At 37.3% G+C, this 27939-nt stretch overlaps 3 protein-coding genes across 3 annotated transcripts in view; 1 reads left to right on the forward strand and 2 right to left on the reverse strand.

Moving 5' to 3' along the window:
- The window catches only part of LOC132202613 (uncharacterized), a 310158-nt gene that overhangs the window by 42468 nt on the left and 239751 nt on the right, over positions 1-27939 (reverse strand). The window lies entirely within an intron of this gene.
- The window catches only part of LOC132202366 (uncharacterized), a 64421-nt gene that overhangs the window by 31321 nt on the left and 5161 nt on the right, over positions 1-27939 (reverse strand). The gene's annotated exons all lie outside the window — the stretch shown is intronic.
- LOC132202182 (uncharacterized) lies at positions 8913-14288 on the forward strand. Its single transcript, XM_059628933.1, has 12 exons — positions 8913-9109; positions 9570-9645; positions 9710-9845; positions 9898-10151; positions 10288-10690; positions 10746-11341; positions 12131-12210; positions 12298-12382; positions 12518-12653; positions 12744-12997; positions 13067-13469; positions 13527-14288. Exons 1-12 carry the CDS (start codon positions 9063-9065, stop codon positions 14120-14122), a joined length of 3066 nt encoding a protein of 1021 aa, XP_059484916.1. The 5' UTR covers positions 8913-9062; the 3' UTR covers positions 14123-14288.

Genomic DNA, 27939 nt, shown 5'->3' on the forward strand with positions numbered 1-27939 from the left:
TTTAAGATATCGTAGGATGCCTCACTGACTATTTAATGAACGAAATTAACTTTTTGTTTGAAGCTTTCGATCATCCATGCATCTGTAAGATAAAGGTTAAGACAAAGGTTAATTTAATTAGAATACTAAATTAAATTCTGATTGTCTTAATAATTTTCTGTAATTGATTACTGGATAAAATTCAATAATAAATGTTAATGCAATAGAAATTTAGAAATTAATTCAGCTAACGTCAAGCCTGCTTGGGTTAAGATAATTGCTTATGAATGTAAACTGTCACTGGAAGTTGTGCGTCAATATATTTACTCTAAATTTAAAAAAAATGTAGTAGAGATATATTAAAAGGAAAAATAAATTTTTCAAATCAAGTCTTATTATAATATTGCAAAATAAAAAATGTTAATTATTAATATTAAATTTATATTTAATAAATTATTACAATGTATAAAAATAAAATTAGAAACAGATTAGTATTAAAAACTGTTACTATATTTTTTAAAGTTTAGTTATATTTAGGTAAATTCAGAAACTTAAAACTTTTTATTTGGTAAGAATAGTGTATTTATTATATTAAAGATGATTTTTTAAAGTAAAAAGGACAGTTCTTAGTTAGTTGCTTATTTATGGAGTCAAACCAATAATAATGCTTTTTAAAAAGAAATTTTATTATAGTTAGTCGTTTTATGTATTAGTTAATTTATGAATCTGACTTATATAAAAAATGAACCACAAAATTTTCTATAAATTTCTTACAGTCATCATAATTATTTTACGCTATAAAGGTACAATCAAAGTTTTCTCAAGTAACTTCTCCAGCTGAAGCTGTACAATAAATAATCGGAGTGAAGTTTGCCAAGATTTGCGTTATTAAAAGGAGAAAAATCTGTTATCGCTTTTTCCCTATTTGGATAAGTAGGCCCGGCACATTGATCGATTGGCAGCGAGTCATTAATTCCATCAGCAGGCTTTAATCTAAAGCGGTCGCTCATTAATCTAGCTCTCAAAGGAGCCGGCGGGGAGCGTGATTAAAAATTTAGCAGCCTGAGAAACGGGAGGGAGAGAGAGAGACACAAAGCGTAATGCGTGCTGAATATTTAAGCACTGTTAGAATTTTAAAAAGGATTAAAATATATTTGGCAGCGCCGTCTCGTTACGACCTTTCCTGCGCACTGCATACAAACACGCGAGAACGCCGTCCACAGTCTCTCTACGGCCCGTGAATTATTTGTGCCCGCCCGCAACTCTCTGATGAAATTTAGTTAGAATCACCCTTTAAACTTATTAAGTCTTGCAAGTAGTTTGGATCGAGTTTGACTCGAGCGTGGCACACGCGGGAATCTTTCGTGGTGAAATTAATGCTTCCGATAAAGGAACTTAAATTTTCTCCCGAGGTATATTTTGCAGACACGGGAAATTTTGAGCTTTTGATGAAACTTGGAAGTTTTACTCAACATCATGTTATAGGTTGCTGTTTTGCGAAGCATTTTTAATTTTATTAGAGTAAAAGTTTCAGAATTTAACAACAGTTTTATTATATATTAATTAAGGGTTAAGTAAGTTATCAAGAAACAGTGAACAGCTATTGCTAAAATCTTAAATCTATCAATTTTTTTTAAGAGATTTGAAAATTAAATTTAAAACAGCTTTTTGCTCTATGCTTTACTGTCTTTACTCAAATTATGATCATTGGAAATAAATTTAACTTATTATGGTCAGTGATTATCTCTGTGACATACTCAATAAGTTTATTTTGAAAATAAAACTAACTACTCAAAGATTTTTATTTTATTTTATTTTTTTAACTTAAACAAATATGAAATTGGGATGTAATTTTTGGGCAGTAAAAAAATTGAATACAATTGGAGTGTCTCATCTGGAAAACGTGCCATGTCAGTCAAAGTGAAACAAATTCGAATGAGCTCGGCCGATTTTTTTTTTGTCGATTTTTAGAAACGTGGAGGAATATTGGAAAAAGCGTTGGGCCAGTCCATTAGTCATTGGCAAATGCATTTTTCAATGGTCGCGACGTGCACTGATTGAAGGCAATAACGGGATAAATTCAACACCGTCGACGCAAATGGCATGGAAATATTTGATCTGAGGGGGGAACACGCGCGTCGCCTCTCTTCCGCCATTCTCTCCCTCTCATTAGGCTCTTTTGTGCTGTAGTCGTGACCATTTTTCAGGCCCACACACTAATAAGGAATCGGGCTCTGCCTTTCCTCCTGCGCGTTCGTCGAATTTCAATTACCAATGACAAATTCCCCAAAGCGAAATCCCTCCAACAAATTTAACTGCTCGGTGCGTGTGTTTAATTCCACGGGATTAGTTACAAATATAACAAAGCCTCCCTTTCTCTCGGCGTGGCCCGTCTGAAATGAGTCGGAAGCGAAAGAAGATGGAAATATTCCGGCGAAAGTTATTCAGATCCATTCAGAGATCGCAGCCGAGCGGGCGGTATAATAAATTTGGCCTGTCGAAAGCGACTTTCGTTCAAGCTGCAGATCGAAAGCGAAAAACGACGTAAAAGAGAAAGACGACAATGCCATCAAGGAAGCTGGAAATTTTCTAGATGTGCTCAAAGACATTCGGCTTAATCTGCTCGAAAATCCGAGCGGCTGCAGCTGAAAAGCGGGGATTTACTTTTATTCGCAGACACAAAAAGGTCTCTTCTTTTCTTATGCAGCTCCATGTGAAAAATATACGGTGGTAATTTGCCCCAAGAATCACCACATCTCCCGCAATGCTTCAGAATCCACCAGAGTTTGCAGGTCATTTTAAAAGATTTTCTTTGGAATCAACAGATAGGATTTTATTCTCCACAGCCTTCATAAATACATTTTACGAAAGGATAAGAGAAGAAAAAGGTTAAGAAAATCTTTTCTTAGCTTAATGCATATAATTTTAAAAATTTTGCATGCGCAGCATTAGGGCATTAAGAAGCAGAGGATTAATAATAAATTTAAAAATCTTGTTTTTATTTAAAATATTTTGTAAAAAAAATCGATCAATATATTATATATTTTTTATATTTCTGTTTTATTATGTTTCACTTATATTTACATTTTTATTCAAATTTTCAGTTAAACTTATTATTTTTCTATTGAAAGAAAAAAAGGTGATGCATTTTATGACGATTTAAAATGTCCCAAAAATTTAATGTAATTATACTTTCATCATGTTATATCAACTAAATAGTGTTATTGTCATAAAACAAAATTCCTCGTCTAGATTAAAGATTATTTGTAACGCGTTAATTATGAGTTTAAGTCACTCTATGGTTAATTGCAGCAAATTTTTATTTAAATCTATGCTTATTTTCTATTCAATGAATGCGTATTTGTGGACCAAATTTGGATACACCAAGACTTCAGTTAACTTTCCTACGTAATTGTTGAAATGATTTTAGGCTAACAAAAGTCTTATGTCCTTTCAGCTTACATTTATAGAGTCAAGAGACAAGTGCCATCTGAGACGGCATTTAATTAATTTGAGACCATAATTCGCGGCGACGGCATTGCCAAATGTTTTCATTTGTCAGCCATAATTGGAGCCGTCAAGTGTTTAGCTCGGTCGCGGCGGCGTACAGAACGAAAAGGGCGAGTTGGATGGCTATCATGGGCCCACTCATCTCGTTTTCTCTGCCCCAACAAAGAAGAAGTGTCTCGGGAATTGTTTTTTATTCTCCTCTCCACTTATTTAGACCTCTTGGGAGCGGACATAAAACTTCAACAAGTAAATACACACAGCAGCAACCAGCCGTCTTCCTCTGTTTTGTCTCTGTGTGTGTGTCAACTGGAGGCCGACGGCGTAAAAGCTAGAAAGAACGTTCTCGTGTGTGTGCGCCTCCAATTAATATTTCATGCCATGCTAAATTTCTTTACGGCCGCAGACATTTTTCTCTTTTCCTCTCCCTTGCACAATTTAACTATTTTTCTGGGACACATACACACGCAGAGGAGCATTTTTTATGCGTCTCTCCTCCGACTGTTTGCACGAAGAGGAGCCAATTTTTTAGCGGGTGGATTCCACAAGAATGAAAAAGAATTTGGTTAAGATTTTCGTCACTATTTTGTTCGGATATCCATTTTGAAACAGGGGGTTGCAGTCGAACGCGGCAACCCGCGCCACAACAATGCCGAGCCGGTTGCATAGCCACCGATTTATTTATGGCATGCTTTTCATTGTTTCGAAGAAGCTTTTAGTGATGCATCATCAATAAAATCGGATAAAAAGCGGGCAAAGCCTTTTTATTACAAGCATGACAGCTTAGCGACTCTCGACTGCATCGGCACTGATGGCTCTGACAATGGATGTTCATGATTTATTATTAAATCAATGCTGCAATATGCGCTCGCCTAGATGGAGCGAACGGACTAATAATATTAATTCGCAATAATGGACGCGGGCAGACAAAATGCTCCAGCTGACCTATTTCACAGGCGCGCTGCTCTAATTAACATTATTATCATTCGCATGGACGTCGAGAAGAGACATTCGACGAGCAGCCGCTGCGTTATTATCACTGCAATTACTCTGCAAATGTAATCAAAATGTTTGCATATGGAGTGTCCGCATAATTGTGTGTCTGATGAAATTTCGACTGGTCAATTTCGTGAGCAACGAGCCAGTTTTGTTAATTGGATGACTAAATCAACGCCGTTTTGTGTGAAATGTTGTGTTTGTTTAGGCTCAATAATAATGATTTGTATAAATATATAAATTTTAATCAGTTAATCCATATCGCCGTAATATATTTTAATAATTTATTCAAACAAATCTTTTATCAGTATGTCTAAAAAACATTTTTGATTAATTATCCGGAATCTTATAAATTCCAGCTAAGACCCCAAATGGGGAAATGTTGAGTCTAGGATGGAAAGATGTATTCTCAATTATTGAATCTTTGTACAATTATTTACTTTTAAATAACAAAAAATATCTTTGAAAAATAAATTTATGATTTAATACAAGTAAATTTAAATTAAATAATAATGATAATAATGGGAAATTCAAAAGCAATAAAAATGCTCCTTCAAAACATTTGTGAATTTTTTTATCATGCGTTTGTTGTTTTGAAAAGATTTTATCAAAGCAAACATTATCCTGTCTTCTCTGATTGCTCCTTTTGTACGACAGTAGAATAAAATTGGTTTCGGCGGCGACGCGCGAGCTCCGTATTAATCTCATTCTTCGTGATCGGCGGCGGCTCAATAATGAATGCACTCACAGTCTATAAATCATTCTCCGGCGGACTAATTTATATGGAAGCGTCAGCCGCCGCGCGTCTCTCTCATGCATTATCCTTCGCTTCCGTGCGTGTGGTAGCTTCGTGTGTAATAAATTTATTAATGTGCTCATTATTAAGTCATTGACGGCGGGACGCACGAATCATACATACGAATAGAGAGCTCGGTGCCTTTTCATGCAAAATCGATTCTACTTTGACTCGGTGCAGCTCCCACCAGCGAGGAGAGGACTTCAATGACCAACTTTTAAATCGTATTAAATTTATGGCACTGAAGCACGTGTTCATATATCTGCATTAATGCCTTCGACTAATGTGCGCAGCCAGTAATGTCACAGTGGAGTGGACTGGATTTATATTGCATGAAACGCTTTTTTAGAATGAATCACTTCCTCTTTTGATTATAAATGTATTTGAAATAAAATTAAGAATTACGTTTTGAAATTCATATCCAGCTAATTATTATGGAGTTTCGTTGAAAACAGTTGAAAAATTGTTCCGTTTCTTCTTTTCATTGTTACTGAATAATTAAGGTAAAAATAGGTACTGTAAAATTTAATTTTCAATATTAAATAATATAACATCTGTGATGGTGGCATGTTATTTGTACACAAATTAACACAAATTGTTTTAATATTTTATTATAAATAGACAATTTTGTTTAATTGACAAATAAATAAAAAAAAAATGAAAAATGAAAAATACATTATAATATTTTAAAAATAATTTTTAAAAAAGCGTTTAAAATTGTTTTAATTATTCAGTATGTTACAAGATGGAAGCTTAAATTTAAATATTTAAAAACTGACACATGTTGAATTGCTCATCAAAACTCATTCTTGTGATCTGACTGAGAAAAGGCATTTTGATTGCCCTAAAAAAAGGAGCGTGAGTTGGGCACACGCAGGCCGAAACAAATTTTGACGGATTCCTCTCGAAATTGACACCGCGGCCCGAAGGCACGCACGCCAGTCGTAAAAAATTGAGCTGCGGCGAAATATGGCCGGTCGTTTTTAAAGCTGGCAAATATTTGTCTGACAGCCGAACGATGTACAAGTGGTGGAAAAAGTTGGTGCAGAAATATTGCGCTGAAAAAATGTGTGTGCCTTTATATGTATGGGTTTGCCGAGTTTTGTGCGCAAAGTTTTCTGATCGCTGCAGGAAGACAAACTGTCGTGCCACGCGTAAAAAGTGATCGCCGACGGCGTGAACCTTCCGAGGTCTCGTCGACTATTTTGTTTACGAGCCGCAACTTTTTCGGCTGCGCGAAATTGAAAAACTCGCGTCGAGAGCAACATTTCACGAGGGAGGAAGAGAAGAGGAGGCCGAGTTTAATTATGACGTCTGCAAGTGCCAATTACCCGACGGATTTCAACTTTGCACTCGGCGAGTTGATTAAAGATGGCGCAGTGCTTTTTGCAATATCTCGCACTTAACCACATTTCTGGAGCGGGCCGGAATTTTTATAAAGTTGGTGTCTCGTCGCAAAATCTTGAAAAGTGTCATGATGATGAAATTATGACTTGTGTAAATTTAAATATACATAAACTTGTCAAATTTATGCCAGGAGTCAGATATATATTGGAGTTTGAAAAATATATTGCAGGCATTTTTATAAATAATAAAAAAAATGTTTTTTATATGGATTTGAGTTTTTCTCAAATAACGCTTAAGATGTTAAGAAGTCTCAATTTGCGGATTTTAATTTTTAATGCTTATACAAATATTTTCTAATGCTATAATTTGCTATAAACATGAGAAAGTAAAATCATTTTAATAAAATCTGTGTTTATTTTTATTTATTCTCATTACTTTTAATTTTCTATTCAACATGGAAAGGGCTCAAGTTATTGACGTAATGATAAAATATTTTGCAAGTTGTAAAAATCGCTTGGTATACCACTATATGCCGAAATTTAATAGCATGAATCTAATTAACAAATAAATTTTTGAAGATGGCAAATTCCAGTTATTAAAATTGAGCTACAGCACATAAATTGCTTATTAGAGGTGCGGTTCAAAAATCACGTTGTTGTTGCCGGTTGGAGAAACTCTTGGGAGGGGATGCTGTTGAGATCAGCAATTGCCGGAGCAGTAATTAAATTGCCAGCCGAGGAAGGGTGAAATTAATCCGATGCTTGAGCTCTTAACGCTGATGATGCCTGCGCGAGTTCGTCTCGGCGGGGCGGCCGGAAACTTAAAATTCAGGGGCCATCAAAAAACACTGACACATCCGCGCAAGATTTATGTTTATGTTGCTACCTCCGCGCGCGCAGGCAAATTGTTTTTCATTTTTATGACGTTTAAAAGCCGCTCTTTGTTTTATGGACGTTAAAAAGCGCGCGCGGGGGCCAAATTGCTTTTGAATCATCCACGAGAAAAGGAAGGAAGGAAAGACCCTCTTGTGATCCGGCCTTAAGATAATGCCTCTCTGCAGGTATCTGAAAAATGGCTTTGCCGCTTTTTGCAACAAGATTTGAAAGACTTTTCCGCCGCTGATCCATTTATTTATTTTAGGCCCTCGCGTCGCGCAGTTTAGGCAGCGGCAAAAAAAAGTGAGCCGCCGCTCTGTCGCAGCAATTTGTTTCCCGCCGGCACTCGCTCGCCCGTCCTCTTTGTGATTTTCCAAAAGCGACGCTTTCACTTTTGCCGGCGCTCGCGTGTATTGCCTCCGTGTCGAGCAATTAGCAAATATCAAAGAGGAGATTATTTTCAAAAGCTTGCTGCTTTGTGTGCAAATTTTCATGTAAAGAGATTTGTTTTCAACACAAATAAAGGAGTAAAATATATTTATATCATTACGTCCTAAAAAGTGAAAAATTTTTTAAGCGTTTACCGCAGCGGAAGGAATCAAGTTGGAGTGCACCTTGCTGCAAAAAAAATATACATCTAGCAAGAGCAGGAAAACATGAGCGATGTGACATTCGGGTCACGTCGCCTGGCAAATCGTTTACCTTCTTGTGCTGTTATCAGACGTGATTTGCAGACGTACGCGTATCAATTCTGAGCGGGTCAACCAACAGGCATGTCGATCGAATCATCCACCTTCCGAACGCAGCACTGCATAGTGATACGAGATCCCACCGGATTTTTAGAAATAAACTTGCGTGTTGCTCTCATGGCAACCACCAACACACGCCGGTATGGAATTTCGCGAATGGTGGATCTCTCTGTGCAAAATTATTATTCGTTTGAGTGGGGCAATTTAAATTTGACTCCCTTTGATCTTTTGCGATAAAACACTGCCTCCCGCGCATTTGTTTATCTTTGACGTGCTCCTTTGAATCGAAATTTGTGTGCTCTCTCACCCTGAAAGTCAACTTAACCAGCAGCAGCGAGCGCTTTATTCAAAAGGCGATTAATAGAATATCTGATTTTTCCGCATGGAAGCACGGGTTGTCTGTTATCCCGGCCGCCTAAAATCGAGTAGGAGTGACATGAAAAGCGACGCCGGCATTGCTTTTGGGGAGTTATAATTAAATAGTTGCCACTTTTTCAGCAACACGGCGACCCGCGGTGAATCGCAACAATGCGAGTTTGTTTCGTACTTAAATAAAAAGCTGATAAAAGAGAGGCGATCTAATGTGGGTTCTTTTTTGGCTAAATAAAATTACAACTGCGTTCTCGTGTTGTCTGGCCTTGGGTGGACAATCGGACGATTCTGCTGCCTTGCTGGGCACTCTCTTCAAATAAGAAGGACAGTAAGTCCCTGCGTCACTTGCTGTCGACAATCTCTTGAGGATAGAGGTGTCGAGTGGCCGCGGCGCAGAACCAGACAAGAAGTGGAGCTTCTGCTCCATCCTCGACAGGGAAAATGTGTTCATCTCAACGTAAAGTTTCATTTGGAGAAGATAACAGCAAGTGAATATTTTTTTTATCTTCTTTCTTATTAAAATTATATTAAAAACGATTAGTGTACAAATATTATAAGATTGATCCGTCGTGTTGAAAAATCTGTATTTTTAATAAATTTTTAATTAATATTTACATTATGCCATTGCACATTAATAGTTTTAAATATTTTAAATTGAAGAAATTTATTTATTTTTCTTGATTATTCTCCGCAAATGAAGTCAGCAGAGAAAAAAATACAAATATGAAGAAACGGCAGCACTTAGGTGAACAAGTCGCTAAAACGCAGAGACTAAGCAAAAGCTCCGCGTAATCAAGAGTGTATAAATTTAAATTGAGCTTTTAATTTTTAAATTCAGACCTTATAGATCTTAATTTTTGTAATCCTCACCAATAAATAAATTAACTTTTACTTTAAATTTGAATTATTTGCATATTTTGGTTGGTGTAATTTTTCTTTAATTTTCAGAGAAATTAAAGAATCAAAAGTACTGTTATCTGAAGAAGTAGAGATTTCCGGTGGAAGACTTTCCGCTTTCAGAGAAGTAAATTGATTAATATCATTCATAATTCAGTCACTTATTTAACTTTGATTTTTTTTATTTGTAGATTCGAGCCGCATTTGTGGCAAATTCGGCTGTCATTCACCCTGGAATGATGTTTTCCTTCTCAGCAATGGCCCTGCCTGAGATGATGGCAGAGGACTCGGTCATAAAAATTTCAACAGAACAGGCCTCATGGATTGGTAAAGTTTTAAATTTTTTACTAAAAAAAGTACCGTATTTAATATTGCGCAGCGAGCATTGCTTCGTTCGCCACTCCAGCCGGATGCCTGTTCGGCGCGTACATAATGGATCGTTACGGACGCAAATTTGCACTTGTTCTTCTTGCCATTCCGTGCATTCTGGGCTGGTTGTCGGTGGGGACGGCGGGACTCGTTGCCCCGCACGTGTCTAACGATTTCGCGCTGAACATAATTTACTGTGGCAGAATGCTGAAGGGATTTGGCACTGGCATTGTGGCTGGAGCGTCGAGGGTTTACACGAGCGAGGTAACGTACCCATCAAAAAGCTCTTAGCGACCAAGAGAGGAAAAATTCCCCCCTGGCCTTTATCTCTTTTTTCAATCTATCGGCCGCCGTTTTATTTCGAACAAGGCGCAAAATTTGACGAAAAAAAAATTCGCAGATCTCGACACCTCGTCGGCGGGGAACGCTCACTTCGCTCGCCTCGCTGGGCGTCTCGACAGGGGTGCTCATCGGCTATTCCTTGGGCGCCTTGTTTTACTGGCCGGTCGTCGCGATTCTCTCCGCCCTGGTGCCACTGACCTCAGTTATTTTGTCACTCGTCTACCTACCCGAGACGCCCACGTGGTATCTCACGCAGAAACGCAACCAAGAAGCGCGTGTCGCCCTGCAGGCAGTCAGGGACCCTCAGTATCCATCAAAGCTACTCGACCACGAACTTGATCACCTGGGTGGCGTCTTGGAAATTGACAGCAAATCAAACAAGTTAAAGGAATTATTAAAAGGCTCCTCTTTGAAACCCTTAGCGATGGTCGTATTTTACTTTTTCACTTACCAATTTTCAGGTAAATTTTAAATTTTTTTAAGTTGGTAATCGAATTTAATAATAAATTTTTTTAGGTATTAGTGTTCTCACTTTCTACAACGTTCAGATTGTGGAGATGACTGGAGCTAAGGTGGACACAAGCAAAATGGCCGTTGGATTTGCAATCTTGCGGTTGTTTTTCAACGTCATCGGATGCTACCTTTTGACTTTTTGCAACCGTCGCACCCTGACCATCGCTTCCGGAGTGACCTCCGGCCTTGCCATGATCTGCCTTGCCACCCACAACTATCTCCACACCCAGGGAATAGTGATCTCCGATTCATTAATGTGGAATTACCTGCCCATCCTGTGCATTGTCTCCTTTTACATTACCTACTCTTTGGGCTACCTTTTGATTGCGTGGGTGCTCACCGGGGAAATTTACCCGGCCAAAATTCGCGGCCTCCTCGGTGGAATTACGAGTTGTTTTGCGCATTCCTTTTTATTCGCCGCGGTAAAATCGTTCCCCTATCTGATGGAGAATGTGGGTTTTCATGGCTCGTTCTGGTTTTATGGATGCACCGTGGCCTTCGGCTCGATCATTCTGTTCATAATACTGCCCGAAACACGCGGCAGAACTTTGCTGCAGATCGAGAGCAGCTTCAAGAAAAAAAGGAATCCCACTCTGAATTGACTGTCGATTTGATCATCACGAAAAATTGTTTTAAATAAATATTACGTCATTTTGAATTAACTATAATGATTTTTGTTGTTACTAATTAAAAGTCTCAATATTTTTAATTATTAATTGATTTTGTTAGATATTTTAATACAATTTATAATTTATTATAATTTTTAATATAATTAAATTTATTTTAATGTTTTAAAAACATAATGTTCAAATAACAATCTTAGCCGCCTCACGTTATATCTGACTGAGTATAAATTACAAATTTAATGTTAGTTTTGGCAACTTATTATTTGAATAATAATATCAATATCAATAATATAATAACGATTTTCTATCATAACTGTTTGGTTGATAACATTACATCAGCATTACATGACACATAAAGACATAAAGTACATGGTGCATAAAAATTGAATCAATTAATTTTAGTAAACACAATGTTATTCTTATATTTATCTAATGAAAATGCACACATTAAAAAAAGGGTCTAGTGGCCAATTTTGTAGTAGAAGGTGACATTGAGTTACAAAGACGTCTGAATTAAGGAAACAGCACCACTTACAATTTGCAATAAATTACATTCCGCCAAAACATACCTCCAGCTGCGGTCAGCAGTGGACTTCTTTTAACTTTTATTTCTGACCGAAAAGCTGTTGCTTGCACTTATCTTGATAATTTGTATTATTTTCAACTCCTGTTCACACTCAGTCTGTCGCGAACGAGTGCACGAGACAAAGTTAATTAACACTTATTTGCTTAGGTTTCATTTGCAGGCGATAAGAGGTTCAGTTGAGACGCTTGTTTTTTCACCGCCTCAAATCGGAATATAACAAAATGCAATCCGAAACGATGCTTGATTCAGATCATGGGTAAGCTCAAAAATTTTAATCAATATCATATAAAGTAGTCTCTTTTTTGCTAATTTGGTTTTTTAAAAATTTTTGTGCTTTTTGTAGAAAATATGGGGGCCATGCGAAATTTCTATCAAAGAAAAGGAATGAAAATTTAAGAGAAAGTCGATCTTATTCTGCGTTCAATGAGGTAAGAAAAAATGTATAATGCTATCCTAAATATTTTTGTTTTCTAACTAATTTATCTAATAATTTTTTTATCATATTTGAAAATTTTTTTAATTAAATTTGAATATGGGCAAATTTTTACAAAAATTGTTCACAGATCAGAGCCGCTATTGTTGCAAATTTAGCAGTTATTCACCTTGGATTGATGTTTTCATTTTCTGCTATGACTCTGCCGGAAATGATGGCGGAAGATTCGGAAATTCCCATAACTACAGAACAAGCTTCTTGGATTGGTAATCAATCAACTCGTGTCAAAAATTGTTGCGATATTTTTGGCTGATAAATTTTGTAATTCAAACCTAATATTTTTTTTTAACTTTCAGCGAGCATTGCGTCACTCGCAACACCGCCAGGCTGCTTATTCGGGGCCTACATAATGGATCACTACGGACGCAAATTCGCACTTGTTTTTCTTTCGATCCCGTGCATACTTGGCTGGCTGTCGGTTGGGGCGGCGGGACTTCTCACCTCCTACGTGTCTAGCGAGCTCGCGTTGAGCATAATTTATTGCGGCAGAGTGTTGCAGGGATTCGGCACCGGCATTGCGGCTGGCAGTGCCAGAATTTACACGAGCGAAGTAAGCGCGGAGCTAATTTTTGGAGAAATTAATTAATTTATAATTTTCTGATTTTATGAATAATTCAAGATATCAACACCCCGCAAAAGAGGCGCATTGACCTCTCTGGCGTCGTTGGCAATTTCAATTGGGGTCCTCCTTGGCTACTCACTAGGAGCCCTTTTCTACTGGCCAGTCGTAGCGATTCTATCATCCCTGGTTCCCCTCACCGCTGTCATTCTGTCTCTGATTTACCTGCCCGAAACGCCTACTTGGTATCTGACAAACAAACGTGAAATCGAGGCTCGCGTCGCTTTGCAAGCTGTGAGGGACCCGAAATGTCCTAAAGCAATTATCAACGAGGAATTGGAACATTTGGGTGGCGTTTCCGATGACGGCAGAAGAACGAGCAAGTGGAGTGAGTTGAAAAAGGGTTCCTCACTTAAGCCGTTGGCCTTGGTCACCTTTTATTTCTACACCTATCAATTCTCAGGTAAAAACACAATGAAATTAAAAATGAAATTATATAAAAAAAATATTTTTCTTTCAGGAATAAGTGTTTTGACTTTTTACAACGTGCAAATCGTCGAGAGCACTGGTGCTCAGGTGGACACCAGCCAGACAGCCGTCAGCTTTGCCGTTCTAAGGCTGTTTTTCAACGTCATCGGTTGCTACTTAATGACGATTTGCAACCGTCGCACCCTGACCATCGCGTCCGGAGTGGCCTCCGGCATCGCCATGCTCAGCTTGGCCACCCACAACTATCTCCACACCCAGGGTGTTGTGACCTCCGAGTCAATGATTTGGCAATACCTGCCCATAATTTGCATTGTCTCCTTTTACATTGCCTACTCTTTGGGCTACCTTTTGATTCCGTGGGTGCTCACAGGTGAACTTTATCCGGCCAAAATTCGCGGTTTGCTCGGCGGAATCACCGTTTGCTTTGCACATTCTCTTTTATTCGCTGCGGTGAAATCGTTTCCCTATCTGTTGGAGAATTTAGGCTTCTATGGCTCGTTCTGGTTTTATGGATGTAACGTAACGATCGGCTCGATCATTCTGTTCATAATACTGCCGGAAACTCGCGGCAGAACGCTGCTGCAAATCGAGAGCGGCTTCAAAAGTAAAAGGAGGGCCCGGAATTGAATTAAAAATTTAATTAAAATAGTTGTATTATTCAAATAAAAAAATATAATAAGCAGAGTAAGAAATGTTGTTAATTTTTTTCGTAGAGTTGTGTCGTGTTAATTGTTAAGTGTATTCCAGTTTCAGTTTTAATTTTTCAAAAGAAATCTTCACGCAGATCCAGAAACCGAGCGAGCAAACCAATGCTCTAAAAACGAAATAAAATATCAAAATTTCAACTTTTAATTGGAAATTTTTATTCTTTTCAAAACATATACGGATTTCTCTTTTCCAAAAAATTAATTGTTCCACTTAAAACTCATAAGTTAAGACAAAAAAAGAAGTTAAAAGTTTGATATTTTAATTCATTTTCCGAGCATTGGTTTTCTCATTGTCAGTCAGTTTCTGAATACACATTAAGATTTACTTTGAAAAAAAGAGAAGAATTAATTCAATTTTTTTATTAAAATTAATTCTGATGTTGAGGATTCTAGCACTGAATACATTTTGAAAGCGTAATTCAAAGGATTTTGTTATGCGAATGAAAACCACTCATGTGTTTCTCACTCTAATTTTACATGGTCGAGTGTCTGCTTCATTGGCGCACAAAAAACGACAAGCTCCGCGGGTTCTGCCGGCACTTTTGTTGCATTTCAATTACCCTAAAAGCCCCTCTTGCTGGCTGCCGTTCTATCGGCCAGACTGATTGGCCAATGTTTAATTCACACTGCTTTACAGACTGGTCATAATACCACGCTTATGAAAACCCTGCGTGCTCAGTGACGCAAAATTAAAAGCATTAATTTTTTTTACACCAAGAGCTGGCAAAAGAGACTAATTAATTTACCACTCGATGAGTGCTTTCTCGTTTCGCTTAATTTTTAGTTTTATTTCAGAAAGTTTTTTTCCTACAGCGATACATCTGTGCAGGAGATAAACCAGAGCATCAACATCTCCTTTCCGAGGTTTGCCGCAACATTTGCCAGCAGCACAGCCAGTAACGAGCGAATAAATTAGAAACGTAATTAACTCCTAAGTTTCGCTCTGAACAGCACTTAAAGGAGGCCGGCGGCGGCAGCGGCAAACACGACCATTATTCAGATTTTATTTTGGAGAGCAGCACCAACGGCGAGCAGCGAACTTTTACACAGATGACCGTACATCAAAAAAGAGCTGCAAAAGTAGGGAGACCAATATAAAAAATGTGCGCTCTAAGCTTTTATTCTTGGGGGTAATAACATAAAAGTTTATTCGCCCCTTTCTTGCTCGTACGTCTCTCTATCTCGCGCAAACGACATAACAAGAATCATCTTGGCGCGCATTATTCGTCTAGCTGGTGCGAGATGTATTTCCTGCCTAAGCTCCACTCGAATTCTCCTCCTGCCGAGAGAAACACCACACCTTGCTTCTTTCATGGGCTCGAATTAAAGGAAAAAGTGCTGGTGCAGCTAGCGAAAGATAAAGAGAGGAAAAAAAGTTAGCGAGAAAAGTGGAAAAGGGTCTGCTGAATCTTTGCAAAGTATTTAATGGTGCGCCGAGTTCGTTAGCGCGCAAAAATGGACTTGACGCGCATTTCGAGCAAAGACAAGCAGTTCGTGCAATTCACGCACACCATAATACTACAGCTCGCTCTTGTTTGTTCGCCCCTTTTTTGATAAGAGCTTTAGTGGTCGGCTCAAAAGATTGACCTTGCGAGGTGCAAAAAGCACCGCTGCTTAATTGGATAACCGAGTAAAACGTCGTGTAATTAGAGAAACCGCTTCAAAACTCTGCTTGCTTTTGAATATTAAAGGCAATTTTGCGTGGAAAATTTGAGAGAAAAATCTGACTGACCTTTTGTTAAACAAACCGTGGGAGCGTGGTTGAAATTTGAAAAGGTCAGGAATGAAAAGTTTTACTGCCGAAAGGTAGAGAGGAAGTTATTTTATTTCTGAACACTTTCACCGTCGCAGTTGCTTAATGAAGTAGTCAAATTTTGTGATAGATTATTATTTATTTGTCCACGTTGTTTCAAATATATTGTTTACATAGCATTGTTGAAAAAATTTTTATTTAAAAAAGGATTTGTCGGACAAAACGTCACCACCACTAGCAAACATTTTTCTAAAACTTCCGAGATCAAAAAGACCCCGCAGTGAGCTTTGGTTAATTCAGTTTTTTAGAAATCGATTTTCAAGGTCTCGTTTTTTTTATATTTATATTTTATTGTTGTTTTTCAAAACTTTATGTAGGATCTCTTACATTTAAAATCACGTTTATTAAATAAAAAACACACATTTTTCTTGCATTAAAAAAAATGAAATGAAAAAATAAAAATAATATTCGGCAAGCGTTTTAGGACTCGATCTTCAAGGACTCGTTATTTTTATTATATTTCTTTTATTGTTGCGTTTCAAAACTTTTTGTAGGTCAAATTACATTAAATTTATTTTAAAATCACGATTACTTAATTAAAAACTTGTGTATTGCATAAAAAAATCAAATTGAAGAAATAAAAATAAAATTCGGTAAGCGTTTTAAGACTCGATCTTCAAGGACTCGTTATTTTTTTATATTTATTTTATTATCGTTGCGTTTCAAAACTTTTTGTAGGTCAATTAAATTTAAAATCAAGTTTAAATAATAAAAAACTTGTATGAGCATAAATTATTGAAATAGAAAAAATAAAAATAAAATTCGCGCATCACAAAAATAATAATTAGAGCAAACTGTATTGTTGCTCAAATAGCAATCAAGAAATGTTCCACGTAAACTGTCCTGATGCGCGATTGTTGTTTGGGCTGTCACTGTTTATAAGCCGATTTTTTGAGCACATTGTTACGCGGACACTGGTACGCCCAGAGGGTATAGGCTCGGTCGGAAGGGCTCGGGGCGCAGTTCACTAATCCTGCGGGCCCTACCTAGCCGAGTTCGAAACCTGACTGGGCCGGTGTTTTTCAAAACTTTTTGTTGGTCAAATTACATTCAAAATCACAATTACTTAATTAAAAACTTGTATATTGCATAAAGAAAATTAAATAGAAAAATTAAAAATAAAATTTGGAAAGTTTTTCAGGACTGGATCTTCAAGGACTCATTATTTTTTTATATTTATTCTATTGTTGCGTTTCAAAACTTTTTGTAGGTCAAATTACATTCAAAATCACAATTACTTAATTAAAAACTTGTATATTGCATAAAAAAAATAAATTTCAAAATTAAAAATAAAATTTGGCAAGATTTTCAGGACTCGATCTTCAAGGACTCGTTAATTTTTTAAATTTATTTTATTGTTGCGTTTCAAAAGTTTATTTTGATAAATAAAATTTAAAATCATGTTTAATAAATAAAAATTTGTATTAGCATAAAATATTGAAATTGAAAAAATAAAATTCGCGCATCACAAAAATTAGAGCAAACTTTGATATTGCTCAAATAACAATCAAGTAATGTTTCACGTATTCTGTCGTGATACGCGATTGTTGTTGGGGCTGTCACTGTTTATAAGCCGATTTTTTGAGCACATTGTTACGCGGACACTGGTACGCCCAGAGGGTATAGGCTCGGTCGGAAGGGCTCGGGGCGCAGTTCACTAATCCTGCGGGCCCGACCTAGCCGAGTTCGAAACCTGACTGGGCCGGTGTTTTTCAAAACTTTTTGTTGGTCAAATTACATTCAAAATCACAATTACTTAATTAAAAACTTGTATATTGCATAAAAAAATTAAATTTAAAAAATAAAAATAAAATTTGGCAAGTTTTCAGATTAATATTTATATATCATTTATATTTTGGCGTAAATCGGTTTTACGTTTTCAAGCACATGAAAATTCAGGATTATATTTTTTACAACTTGAATTAAACATGGGATTTTGAGATTTTTATTCACAGAAGGTGAGCTCTAGAAAGTTGTAAAATTGTCTTACACTTCAAGAAACAAAAAGTTTGACGCCAAGTTGAAGTGTATGTGCTCTGAGCGTGCGAAAAATAAGTTGGGCGCGCTGGGGCCGAGGATGAAAAATGCAAATTTACACACCTAGCTCGGGAGTGTCGCCGCTTCTTGGTCCGCCAGCCGGCACTTTTCAATTTGAATCAATCGCGTGCCGCCGTCAGCCGAGTTCTCAGAGGATATAAGTTTAAGTGCGTTAAGTCCCCGAGCTCTCAATATCTTGTTCCGCGTATAAAATCTGACAAGGAAACGCTTCTTCACTTAACGGAAGCGACGACCAACTCTCATCCGCGTCTCCCTCTTTTCGCTTCTGCTAATAAAAATTCGACGCTTTTTTACACGCAGAAACAAAAACTGCAGAAGGGGGAGAAGAAAAATTTCCGCGCAGAGAAAGAAAATTCCGGCAATAGAAAACACGGTAAGTTTGTGAGATAAATTTTACTTTAAAAACATTTTCATTCGATCAGATTCAAGAATAATATCTCCATTCATCATTTGATGACAGTGAGGAAACGGGGTCGATAGTTGGGGGTGCTCACAGGCTGAGGGTGGAGTGAATCAAAGCAAATAGATTTGTTGCATGAATTCTTTAAAAAGTCATCTCAGGAAAGCGTTCCACGCCCAGATGAGCGTCGTCTGGAGACCGTTTTCGATCGCCGCCCTTCTCGTGTGGCTCGGAATTCATTAAAATGCCTACAACTATAGGGGGATACATAAAACGATTGAAAAGGGCAGGGCAGCTGCAAAAGCATGATGGTGCATTTGAGAAAAAGTAACTCCTACACTTATAAAAATATAGATGGGAATTTTTTCAAGTGTTTTTATTCTAGTTTTGAGACATTACAAAAAATTAATATTAAATTTATTATTCAAATTTTAAATGAAATATTTAACATTTGTGCTCAGATGATATAATTATTTATAATTTAACCCTTTTGTGTTGATTAGAAAAAGAAATTTTCAGTTTATTTAAAGATCAACAGTAAATAATAAAATTTCACGGTTCTTATTAAACCGCGTTTTATGTGAATTATTTATTTTGCTAAAAAATTCAATTTGGAATTATTCATTTCACTGCTTGAAATTTGCAAAGATCATTTTAACCCAAATTAAAATGTTGCATATTTTTTAAAAATATTACAGTCACGTCTAGATTTGTCTTCCACTTGAGAAAAGTGCATTAATCAAACCTTTCTTCCTCCTCAGGAAGTTGCAGGCACAAGATTAAAATGCAGGCGCCACATTTTGTAATCAGAAGCAAGAGATTGCTGCTCTCGTATGTCCATAACAAATGAGAAATTATGTAAAAAAGCACTCCGCTCGTCGGAGCGCAACTTCTTACTCTAATCTTGCTGCTAGAACAGCAGATGCGCGAAATGTATACTTGTGCGTTGCTTTTCAAGCAGCATCTCTCACTCCGAGTGGAGCGCAAAATGCACTTCTCATTATGAACAACTTACACCATATGCCTGACAAATGGAATAAGCTGGTGGAGAATTGGACAAGGGTAAAAAAATAAAAAATAAAAATACATTTCCAGGCAAAAAAAGGGACAGAGGAAATCCCCTGCGGCGAATTCAATTCTGGGTTGTGGCGATGGCAGTTTCAATCAATGCCCAAAACCAGGCCGGCGGCTTTTTGTCTCTCGCGAGAAATTTGCATGTCGCGACCTTTTTGGCATATTTTTCTTTCACTCACTGGCTCCTTGTGTGCGTGAGTATATTTTTTTTACTTCGGTTGTAGAATAAGTTGCGGAGAGAAAAGTCTCCGATATTTTCGTAAAGCTTACTCAAGCGAACGCACGCTTTCTTTCTTTCTTTCTCCTCCCGCGAATTTTTCTTCTCGCTACTCCACGCCGTTTGCAGAAACATTACGGAGTGAACGAAACTCTGTCTCTTCCCAAAATTGCTTGCTTTAGCGTCGTTGCAAAGATGTTTGCACTAAAAACAGAGCCACTCGTCGCGAATCTCGTTCCTTTCAAATCAACATCTTGATAGCACAAATTACGGACGAAAATTTTGCAGGCAGAAAATCTGGCCTCAAAATTTAAAATCTTTTCTTGATCCCCTCGCAGCAAAGTTGGCGGTCACAAAAGTTACGAAACAAAGAGATGCTGAAATTTATTCGCCTTCGCGCCAAAAGCCGAGCGCAAAACTTGCCGCTCATAAAAGGGAGGTCCGAATTTTTTGCCTCAAAATTCAAGAGCTACAAGCAAAGGGTGTAAGAAAGTGGGTGTTGTTTTGTCTTTGTGTATGTGTGCGGCGCGCGAGTTGGCAGCGCGGAATGAATATTTCAGTCGCACGCACACACAACATGCCCACACTCTCTGCGAAACGTCAAAAAGAATTTATAATAGGCATGGAGCGAGCGAGGAGACTTTCTTCATTTGTACTTTCTTTCGCTAGCTGAGCTGCCAGCCAACAGACCGACTCGCTCTGGAATACATTTAAAATTTATACACGAGCCAGCTCCACTCTCGCACCGTCGCCGCCTTTTTATCGCCTGTGCGAATATTCGGCGCAAAATATTAATTTGCTGCTGCGCGTGTCAGACCCGAGTTTACTCCGCAAAACTCGCCCACTTTTGATTAAGCCTTTTGTCTTCTAGCTGTCTATGCTCAAAAGGATTTGCTAATTCCGCTTGACTGTGTGCCGCAGATTTAAGGAAACCACTGGAGATTTGCAGAATTTTTTAGTTAGTTTTTGGTTAGCGAGCCTAATCATTACCTAAAGAAGAAACCCACAAGAAATTTTTGTTACATTTTAAGCACTTTTTGCAAGGAACTTTTCTGTTGGAATAGTTAATTATTGCCGGTAAAATGTTGATTGCTTTTCTTAAACTATACTATCGACTATTGTTTTCGTTAAAAATATTTGAACAATAATTCTTAATTAGGTTGATTAAATTTTTAGAATTGGAGTATTTACCTCTAATATTTGAAAAAATGAAGTTTAGATTAATACATTAAATTGAAATTTGATCAAATCAAGAAAACTTTCCTTTTATTTGCTTCTGATGTATTCAAATCGAGACATTGTTTGATTGTTGCTGATTGTTGTAATCTGTGGTCAAATCTGGCCCTTTACATGATTTAAATGGGTCTTTGCCATAATTTTCACAGCATAAAATTTACAATAACATCATAAAATGAATATTCAAACTCAATAAATTTTGATGTTCTTGAAAACTTTTTATCATAATTAATTAAAAGTCAATAGTTGAAATGCATTTCAAATCAAACATAATTCATTATTTTTATCCTAGCCTGCTTGGGGAATGTTATTTGCATTGAAATTAATTACACGATATTTTACACAGCCAGGGGTTGCATGATGTCATATAAAATTAATTAATGAAGTGTTCAGAGTGAAACCCTTTTACTCTTAGTTTGCTAATGAAATCATCACTGTTCGAAAACACTCGTCGAGAGGATCGATTTTGGAAGAAACGTCTTCGCCTTGCTCTCTCTCTCTCTCTTTTTAGATAAAAAATGTCACTGTCAGACGAAGGGCTCAAATTCCCTCGCTTTCAGGGGGAAAGGCGCTAAAAAAATTGGCCACGCCGAGCACGCGTAAGAATCAATCTGGCATTGTAATCTGCTCATCTTACATCCGAGATGGAGTCATTTCGCAGCGTCCACGTGATATACTTGGGTGACACGCGTGCAGGCATCGGAGGCACTTGGATTTGACATTCGATCTGGCCGGATCAAATTTTGCCCTCCGGTGTACATATTGGAATTCTCGTTAACGGCGCCGCCCATGTAAACGTGCTAAACGCTATATAAGAGGCGAGTTTCAGTTTCTGCCAAAGAGAAATTGTGCGAAATAATTGCTTTGGGACTCGCGAAACAATTCTATACGCCCACTGCTACTCAAATATTAATTACATACATATTAACTTGCCCTCCACAAAAAATTGTCAATTCGAGTGTTGGTATTTTTTGTCGAGGAATTCACGGATCGTAAACGTATTTTTTTTTACGTCTAGCAAGACAAGAAAAAAACGGAACACATCTGCAAATGGAAATTCTAATTCAAACAAAAAGGCAATTTTGTAAATGCACGGGGGCGGGTTTTTGAATTTGTCCGCAGAAAAAAAACTTGGCTGCGATAAGCCTCGAGATGACAAGCCGAGTTTGATTGCGGATAAAAGAACAAGCCCGAGTGTGATTTTGAAAGAATGACCCTCGCCGCGACAAAGTCCCACAAATTGGTGCCTTTCTGCACCTCCCTCGGGACAGAGTGGCCACTTGAGCCGCAAGCGGCTGTTGCTCTCGTCACACACGTGGCCGCGGAGAGAGCGAAAAGGACGACGGCATTCATGAATTTATGATGGCGGTGCTCAATACACGGCTCAAACGCTTATTACAGGCGCGTGTATTTTTCTTGCCTGAGGTTGCGAGAAAGTATATCAGACACGCCGTCTCCTCGAAAGGAGAGAGAGAAAGAAAGATCGGTGGCTTTTTTTTCTTTTTTTTTTAGGGAAAAAAGATGCCACCGCACTGGCTCCCGTGGGTTTCATCGAAAAACAAAATTTACATGCGGAATATAAAGAGTTGGTCTCTCGGAGAAAAATATCCAAAAAGAGAGAGAGCGACTCTCTCCGTCTTGTCAAGCCAGGCCGGGCCAAATTTTGTTTGTTTCCATTTTTGGACGATAGAATTTTTATACATGTCGAGGACGTAAAAAAGGTCGCAAAATTTATGCATTGTTTTTTCTGAGCTCGCTCGCCACATCCCTCTCCTTTTATTGTTTTGCTGCTGGTGCATCGCATCCAAGATTGATACTGCCGAAAATATTTTGCTACGCGCCGCCGCAGCATTTGTCATGCAGATGAGAATTTCTGATAGATTTATATGTGTGCGTCGGGCAAAATATGAAGCCCCGTGGCAGCCAAATTACACGGCCAACATCCTCTTCTTGCATATAAATAATATAAAAGCCAGTGGCGAATCCTTTTCTGATTTTCATCGCAAGCGCCGGCAAAAACAGGCAGTTTGTGTTTTTTGCACCGATAGAGATGAAAAGGGAAACTCACCCACCTTATCAACACCTGTCCGCTTTGTTAAACCTGCCTGACGTGAGAATACAATTTTTATTTTACCGCAGCTTATGGATTGTAAAACAAAAAAGAAGAGGAAGAAGCTAAAGTCTTTATTAAAAACTGAAAATTTGGAATTTGTTTGAAGAAGTTGACACTCGAGGAGATGATCATGGAAATGAAGCGATCGGGCTTTTTCTGCAACGTCGAAAATTCGGAAGTTTAAAAATAAAATTATTTAAAAAAAATTAAGTAACATTTAATTGGTATTGCATTGAGGAAAGAAGCTCAAAGTCATTACAGTGACAATATTTTTTTATAGATAAAATAATAATTTTATTCTTACACTCATGCAATTTTTTTATTTAAAGATAATTAATTTACAATTGAATATCAGAATGTTTTATGCAAGAAATTATTTATTTATTTTAATATGAAAGTGTTATAAATTTTTATATTCATCTTTATTAAAATAATTGAGCTCAAATTGAAATGTTTTGGTTTCTTAATGTATTTTGCCTTTTAAACAAATATGACCTATTTAAATAATTTTTTTGGAAATAAAAGTTAAATATATTGTGTATTTATTTAAAAATTATTAAATGCAAAAAACTTTTATTATAGTTTTTATTTCTTCTGATATGTTATTGATTTTTTCCAAAACATTGTTTCATATACGTATACACATTTTTATCAATTATTTTATGAGTGTATATTTCGCACGCTTTAAATATTTGTTAAGCATTTTGATTGTTGATCTTGTTAATATTTTAATATTGCATGATTGTATTTTTTAAATTTCTACAGAGACATTGATTACTATAGTGCTGAATTTTAGATGGAGTCTGCCAAGTATTGCATATCGGAATATATTATTTGCATTTGAATGTGCTGTCTTCTGATAATGAAATACACATAAGAGAGAAGCAAGAAATGGAAACGGAGACTCTTCTCTCTGTCATTCATGTTTGAACAGAGCCAGAGTGGAAAAGGGAAGAGCGTCAGCGGCAAAGAGGAAATCGTTCGAGTGAAATAAAATGCCTTCAAAATTTCCTTGCCAAAACAATTCGCTTCTCCATCAGCAGCAAATTTCGCGACGGCCCGCAGCAAAATATTATCATTACACTCCGCGAGACGCACTTTATTCTCTCCGCCAAAAGAGAGAGAACGGAAATAATATGCTGCTTTGTCTTGCGCGCGCGTGTGTGTATTTTTCCCAGCCTTGAGTTCTGCGGCACATTATTTTTATTATTGTCTGGCCGAACGACTGGAGAAAAATTTATGCACCCCCTTGCACACGCGAGAGAGATGATATTCAGGGGTGGATCATTTTGATAAGTGCCCCGGTCGGTCTTTTCCTCGTTCTCGTCCGCTGTGCAGCAGCATCATCATCATCATCGGCAGCGGCGGCGTCCCTTTTACTGACCCGAGCGGAAGGGCCTGTTCCCATTGTTCGGCAAAAAATGAAACTCAAAGAAAGGCGGACTGATGAGAAAAGACGCGGTGTTTATGAAAACAAAACACACGCCATTTCAGAAATTAAAACCAGGCAAAATCGAGTGCACGGAAAAGGTGGATGTTTGTTCCGGGGGAGCCGAGTGCGGCCTGCGCCTTTAAATGAGAGCTTAAAATGTAAATTAAAATCTCCGTCTCTTTCTCTCTCCCCACCGCTGGTTTTCGCGACATAATTACTTTGTGCATTAAAAGCAAAATTGGCTTGTCCTGTTTTGGGCCCACGCCTTTTCTCTCCAGACGCAATTTGGCTGCGGCACGACCAGAAAGGGAAAGAGCAAATCCGCTTTCTTCGCGCCAGGCCCGCCGGAAAATGAGAGAAAATGTTGCTTTTTGGCCAACGAATGGCGACGGATTTGACTTTTACGCTTGAAAGCAATCAACGGTTAAGGCGCATTATTTTTTCACCACTACTCTGTAAAGGAAAGGAAGTGATGTGTTTTGACTTAATCAACAAAGAAATTCAAATTTTTTGACAAAAAATTAGTGATAAATTTAAAATTTTATTATGTGTGTAAATTCAGCATAATAGGAAATTTTTCGTCTAAAATTTCAATGAAAATGACTTAAAACAAAATTCCTCAATATTAAACAGTTTAAATTGGATTTTTATTTAATTAAGTCATTTCATTTACTCAGCCAATGTTCAAAAATTTTTTTGTTTAATTTTGCAGATTTTGCTAAAAGCACCAATTTAACAATTAATGTACGTAAATTTGGGCGAAGAGGAATTTGGCCCTCTCAATCACGGGAAAGAATTATTACTTTTGTGTGTGAAATATATATTGGAACAATATAATATCAGTCAATTTATTTGTATGGAAGAACTGCATACCCAGAAAAAGTTTGATAATTTTTGTAACAAGAAATTATAATATATTTTCTTTTTTTAGGTGAGAGCCAAATTTTGTTTATAGGCAAATAGTTTCAATGTTAAGCAATCTTGCTTGATAATTTACTACCTAGCTTGAGGCAATTTTTTATTAATTAAAAGAGGAGCTAAAAGTATAATGCAGACCCCATTTGATGATATTTCTCCCCTGGGAGTCTCTAATCTCCTCAAATTGCGTGCAATTTTACAAGCAACTTGCGAAAAGCTCTGTCGGGTGCACGAAATTTTTCCACTGAAATTTGCGGCAATGAGTGTGTTCAGTGCGTTATCTCTCGTGTCCATTCATCTTCGCCGCCAACAGACAGACGTGTGTAATGATAATGGTGTCTGCCGCTGCGCTGGCGCTTTTATGACGGCTCAATTCCGGCGCAACCGTGGCCGCTGGAAAAAAAACTGCCCCGTTCACCATCCATGCGAAAAAGCAGCGTTGTTACATTTGCGCGCACGTCAAACAATTACGGCGGAACAATTATTCAGATTGGCAGACAAGTTTCATCTTGAGGGCCTCTGCCGATATGAATATGCAAGAGTCTGCTCTCTGCTAATCCACATCACTTACACACATTTGAATTAATTATACAGTGTCAACAATGCAACGCTCACCCCTTCTGTGGTATTCATAACAGTCCTTTTTTGTTTGCCCTCCAAGTGCCTCTGCATGCTGAGCATATTTATGGCGCCAAAAGAGCACTTTACCCTTTAAGGGCGCACTTTGTAATTAATCCGCAATCTTGATTGTGAGAATTTATTATAATTTATTAATTCCGGCAAATATACTGGTGCTTGTTAAGAAAAACAATATTAAACAAAACATTTATATGATTATCTTAATTTGATAGTTCCTTGGTAGATTTTATGAAAAATTAAGTGTGTTCTGAAATTTCTCTAATTTTTGGTGTAAATTTTTAAAAGGAATTAAACAAGTAAATTAATGAACGCCGTGAGTTGTGACAAAAAGATTTCTGTTTTAGTTTTATTTATTTTAAGCAAAATTTTCTTTATATCCAACAATTTATGGAATTTATTTGTTTTAATCAAGAAAAATATATAGTAATCATTAATTATAAGAATCAACACAATACAATATTAATTTTTAATAGAGAGTTTAAGAGTTGTAAGATTTTAAATAATTGCCAATTTTATTGCATAAAAAGTCTGAAGGGGGAAATAATACAAAATGTCTCACACAATAATTTTACACACCTACAAATGTTTATAATATACAATTTTGAATGCATCAAATAAGCTTTTCCTTGATGGTTTTTTTAAATCAATTATTCCGAGTTCAAGGCAAAGATGCTGATTAGCATTTCAACCCTATTGACATCAAATGCAAATTTACAATTCTCGGCACCTCCATATTAACCGACTAACTTCAGTCAATCGGTTCAGACGTGGCCAATTCAGAGACGCCGTGTTTGAGTCGCTTTTGTATCCGTCGGTATCCACACCTTGCTCGGAATAGTCTGAATTATGAGCCAGACAAGCCATCAAATTGCCGGACGTGCCAAAAAGCAATTTAACAGCAGTGCAGTAATTTCCAGCGCGCCGTGAAAGTTTGATGCGCTGCGGCGGGGGAGAAAAACTGCAGGCGAATTAGACACGTGAAAAGTGCACTTTAATGGCCCGGCCCGGCTCCACTCTCCGCACGGGCAAAGGGTAAAAGCTGTTCGAGTGGGTTTCGTGCACCGGTGCAGCAGCAGCGATGGTTTAATTTCCTCTCTTTTTCGGCTCTGCAATAATTGCCATCATTAACGTGAGCCGGCCGACACGAAGGAGTGCAAAATTTATCTCCGACTTTAATTTAATCTCGTTAACCGGCGAGGGGATGAATGTGTGTGTTTTTGCCCCCGCAAAAGTTATTTAATGCGACGCAATCCCTCCCAATAGAGAAATTCGCTCTCGCACAAGAAGTGCAGAGAGAAAACGAGTGTGTTTGTTTCTACCGCTGCTGCTGGGGTGTGAGCGAGCGAAGGAAACCGAGTCGTAAAAATTTATAGCTCCACTTGGGAACACGTTGCTTTTTAAAAGGGCTTCAGGACAAATTAATTAAAAACTTCCTGGCCGGATTTTGTCGCACACTTGTTCACGATTGGCAGTTCTGACAATTTATTTCCTCTCCATGGCAGACTTGGAAAACTTATTTAAAAAACCTTGATTGCATAATTCCATTGAAATTATTAAAAAATTTTATTTTCTTCAGCCAAACGAGTAAGGCACAAAAATAAAATTTGGTTCAAGGTTCAAGGTAACTTTAGCTTTGTAAGAAATGAAAATAGGAACAATCAAGTTATTTTATTAATATATAGAATTATAAATTTTTTTGTTCAAAATTTATTATTTTATTTGTTTTTAAATTTTTTGTTTAGTTAAAAAATAAATTTGCTCTAATGCAATTGCGTCAGTGTCTATACTTAATTACTTCACATTTGAGGAGGATTAATTAGATTGTTTATAATAATTC

This window comes from Neocloeon triangulifer, unplaced genomic scaffold, assembly GCF_031216515.1.
Source record: "Neocloeon triangulifer isolate White Clay Creek 2 clone unplaced genomic scaffold, ASM3121651v1 ptg000015l, whole genome shotgun sequence".
NCBI lineage: Eukaryota > Metazoa > Arthropoda > Insecta > Ephemeroptera > Baetidae > Neocloeon > Neocloeon triangulifer.

Coding starts and splice junctions, on each gene's coding strand:
- LOC132202182 (XM_059628933.1), top strand. CDS start 9,063: ATGTGTTCATCTCAACGTAAAGTTTCATTTGGAGAAGATAACAGCAA. Junction 12,383..12,517: donor CTTATTCTGCGTTCAATGAG/GTAAGAAAAAAT, acceptor AATTGTTCACAG/ATCAGAGCCGCTATTGTTGC. Junction 12,998..13,066: donor CCAGAATTTACACGAGCGAA/GTAAGCGCGGAG, acceptor GAATAATTCAAG/ATATCAACACCCCGCAAAAG.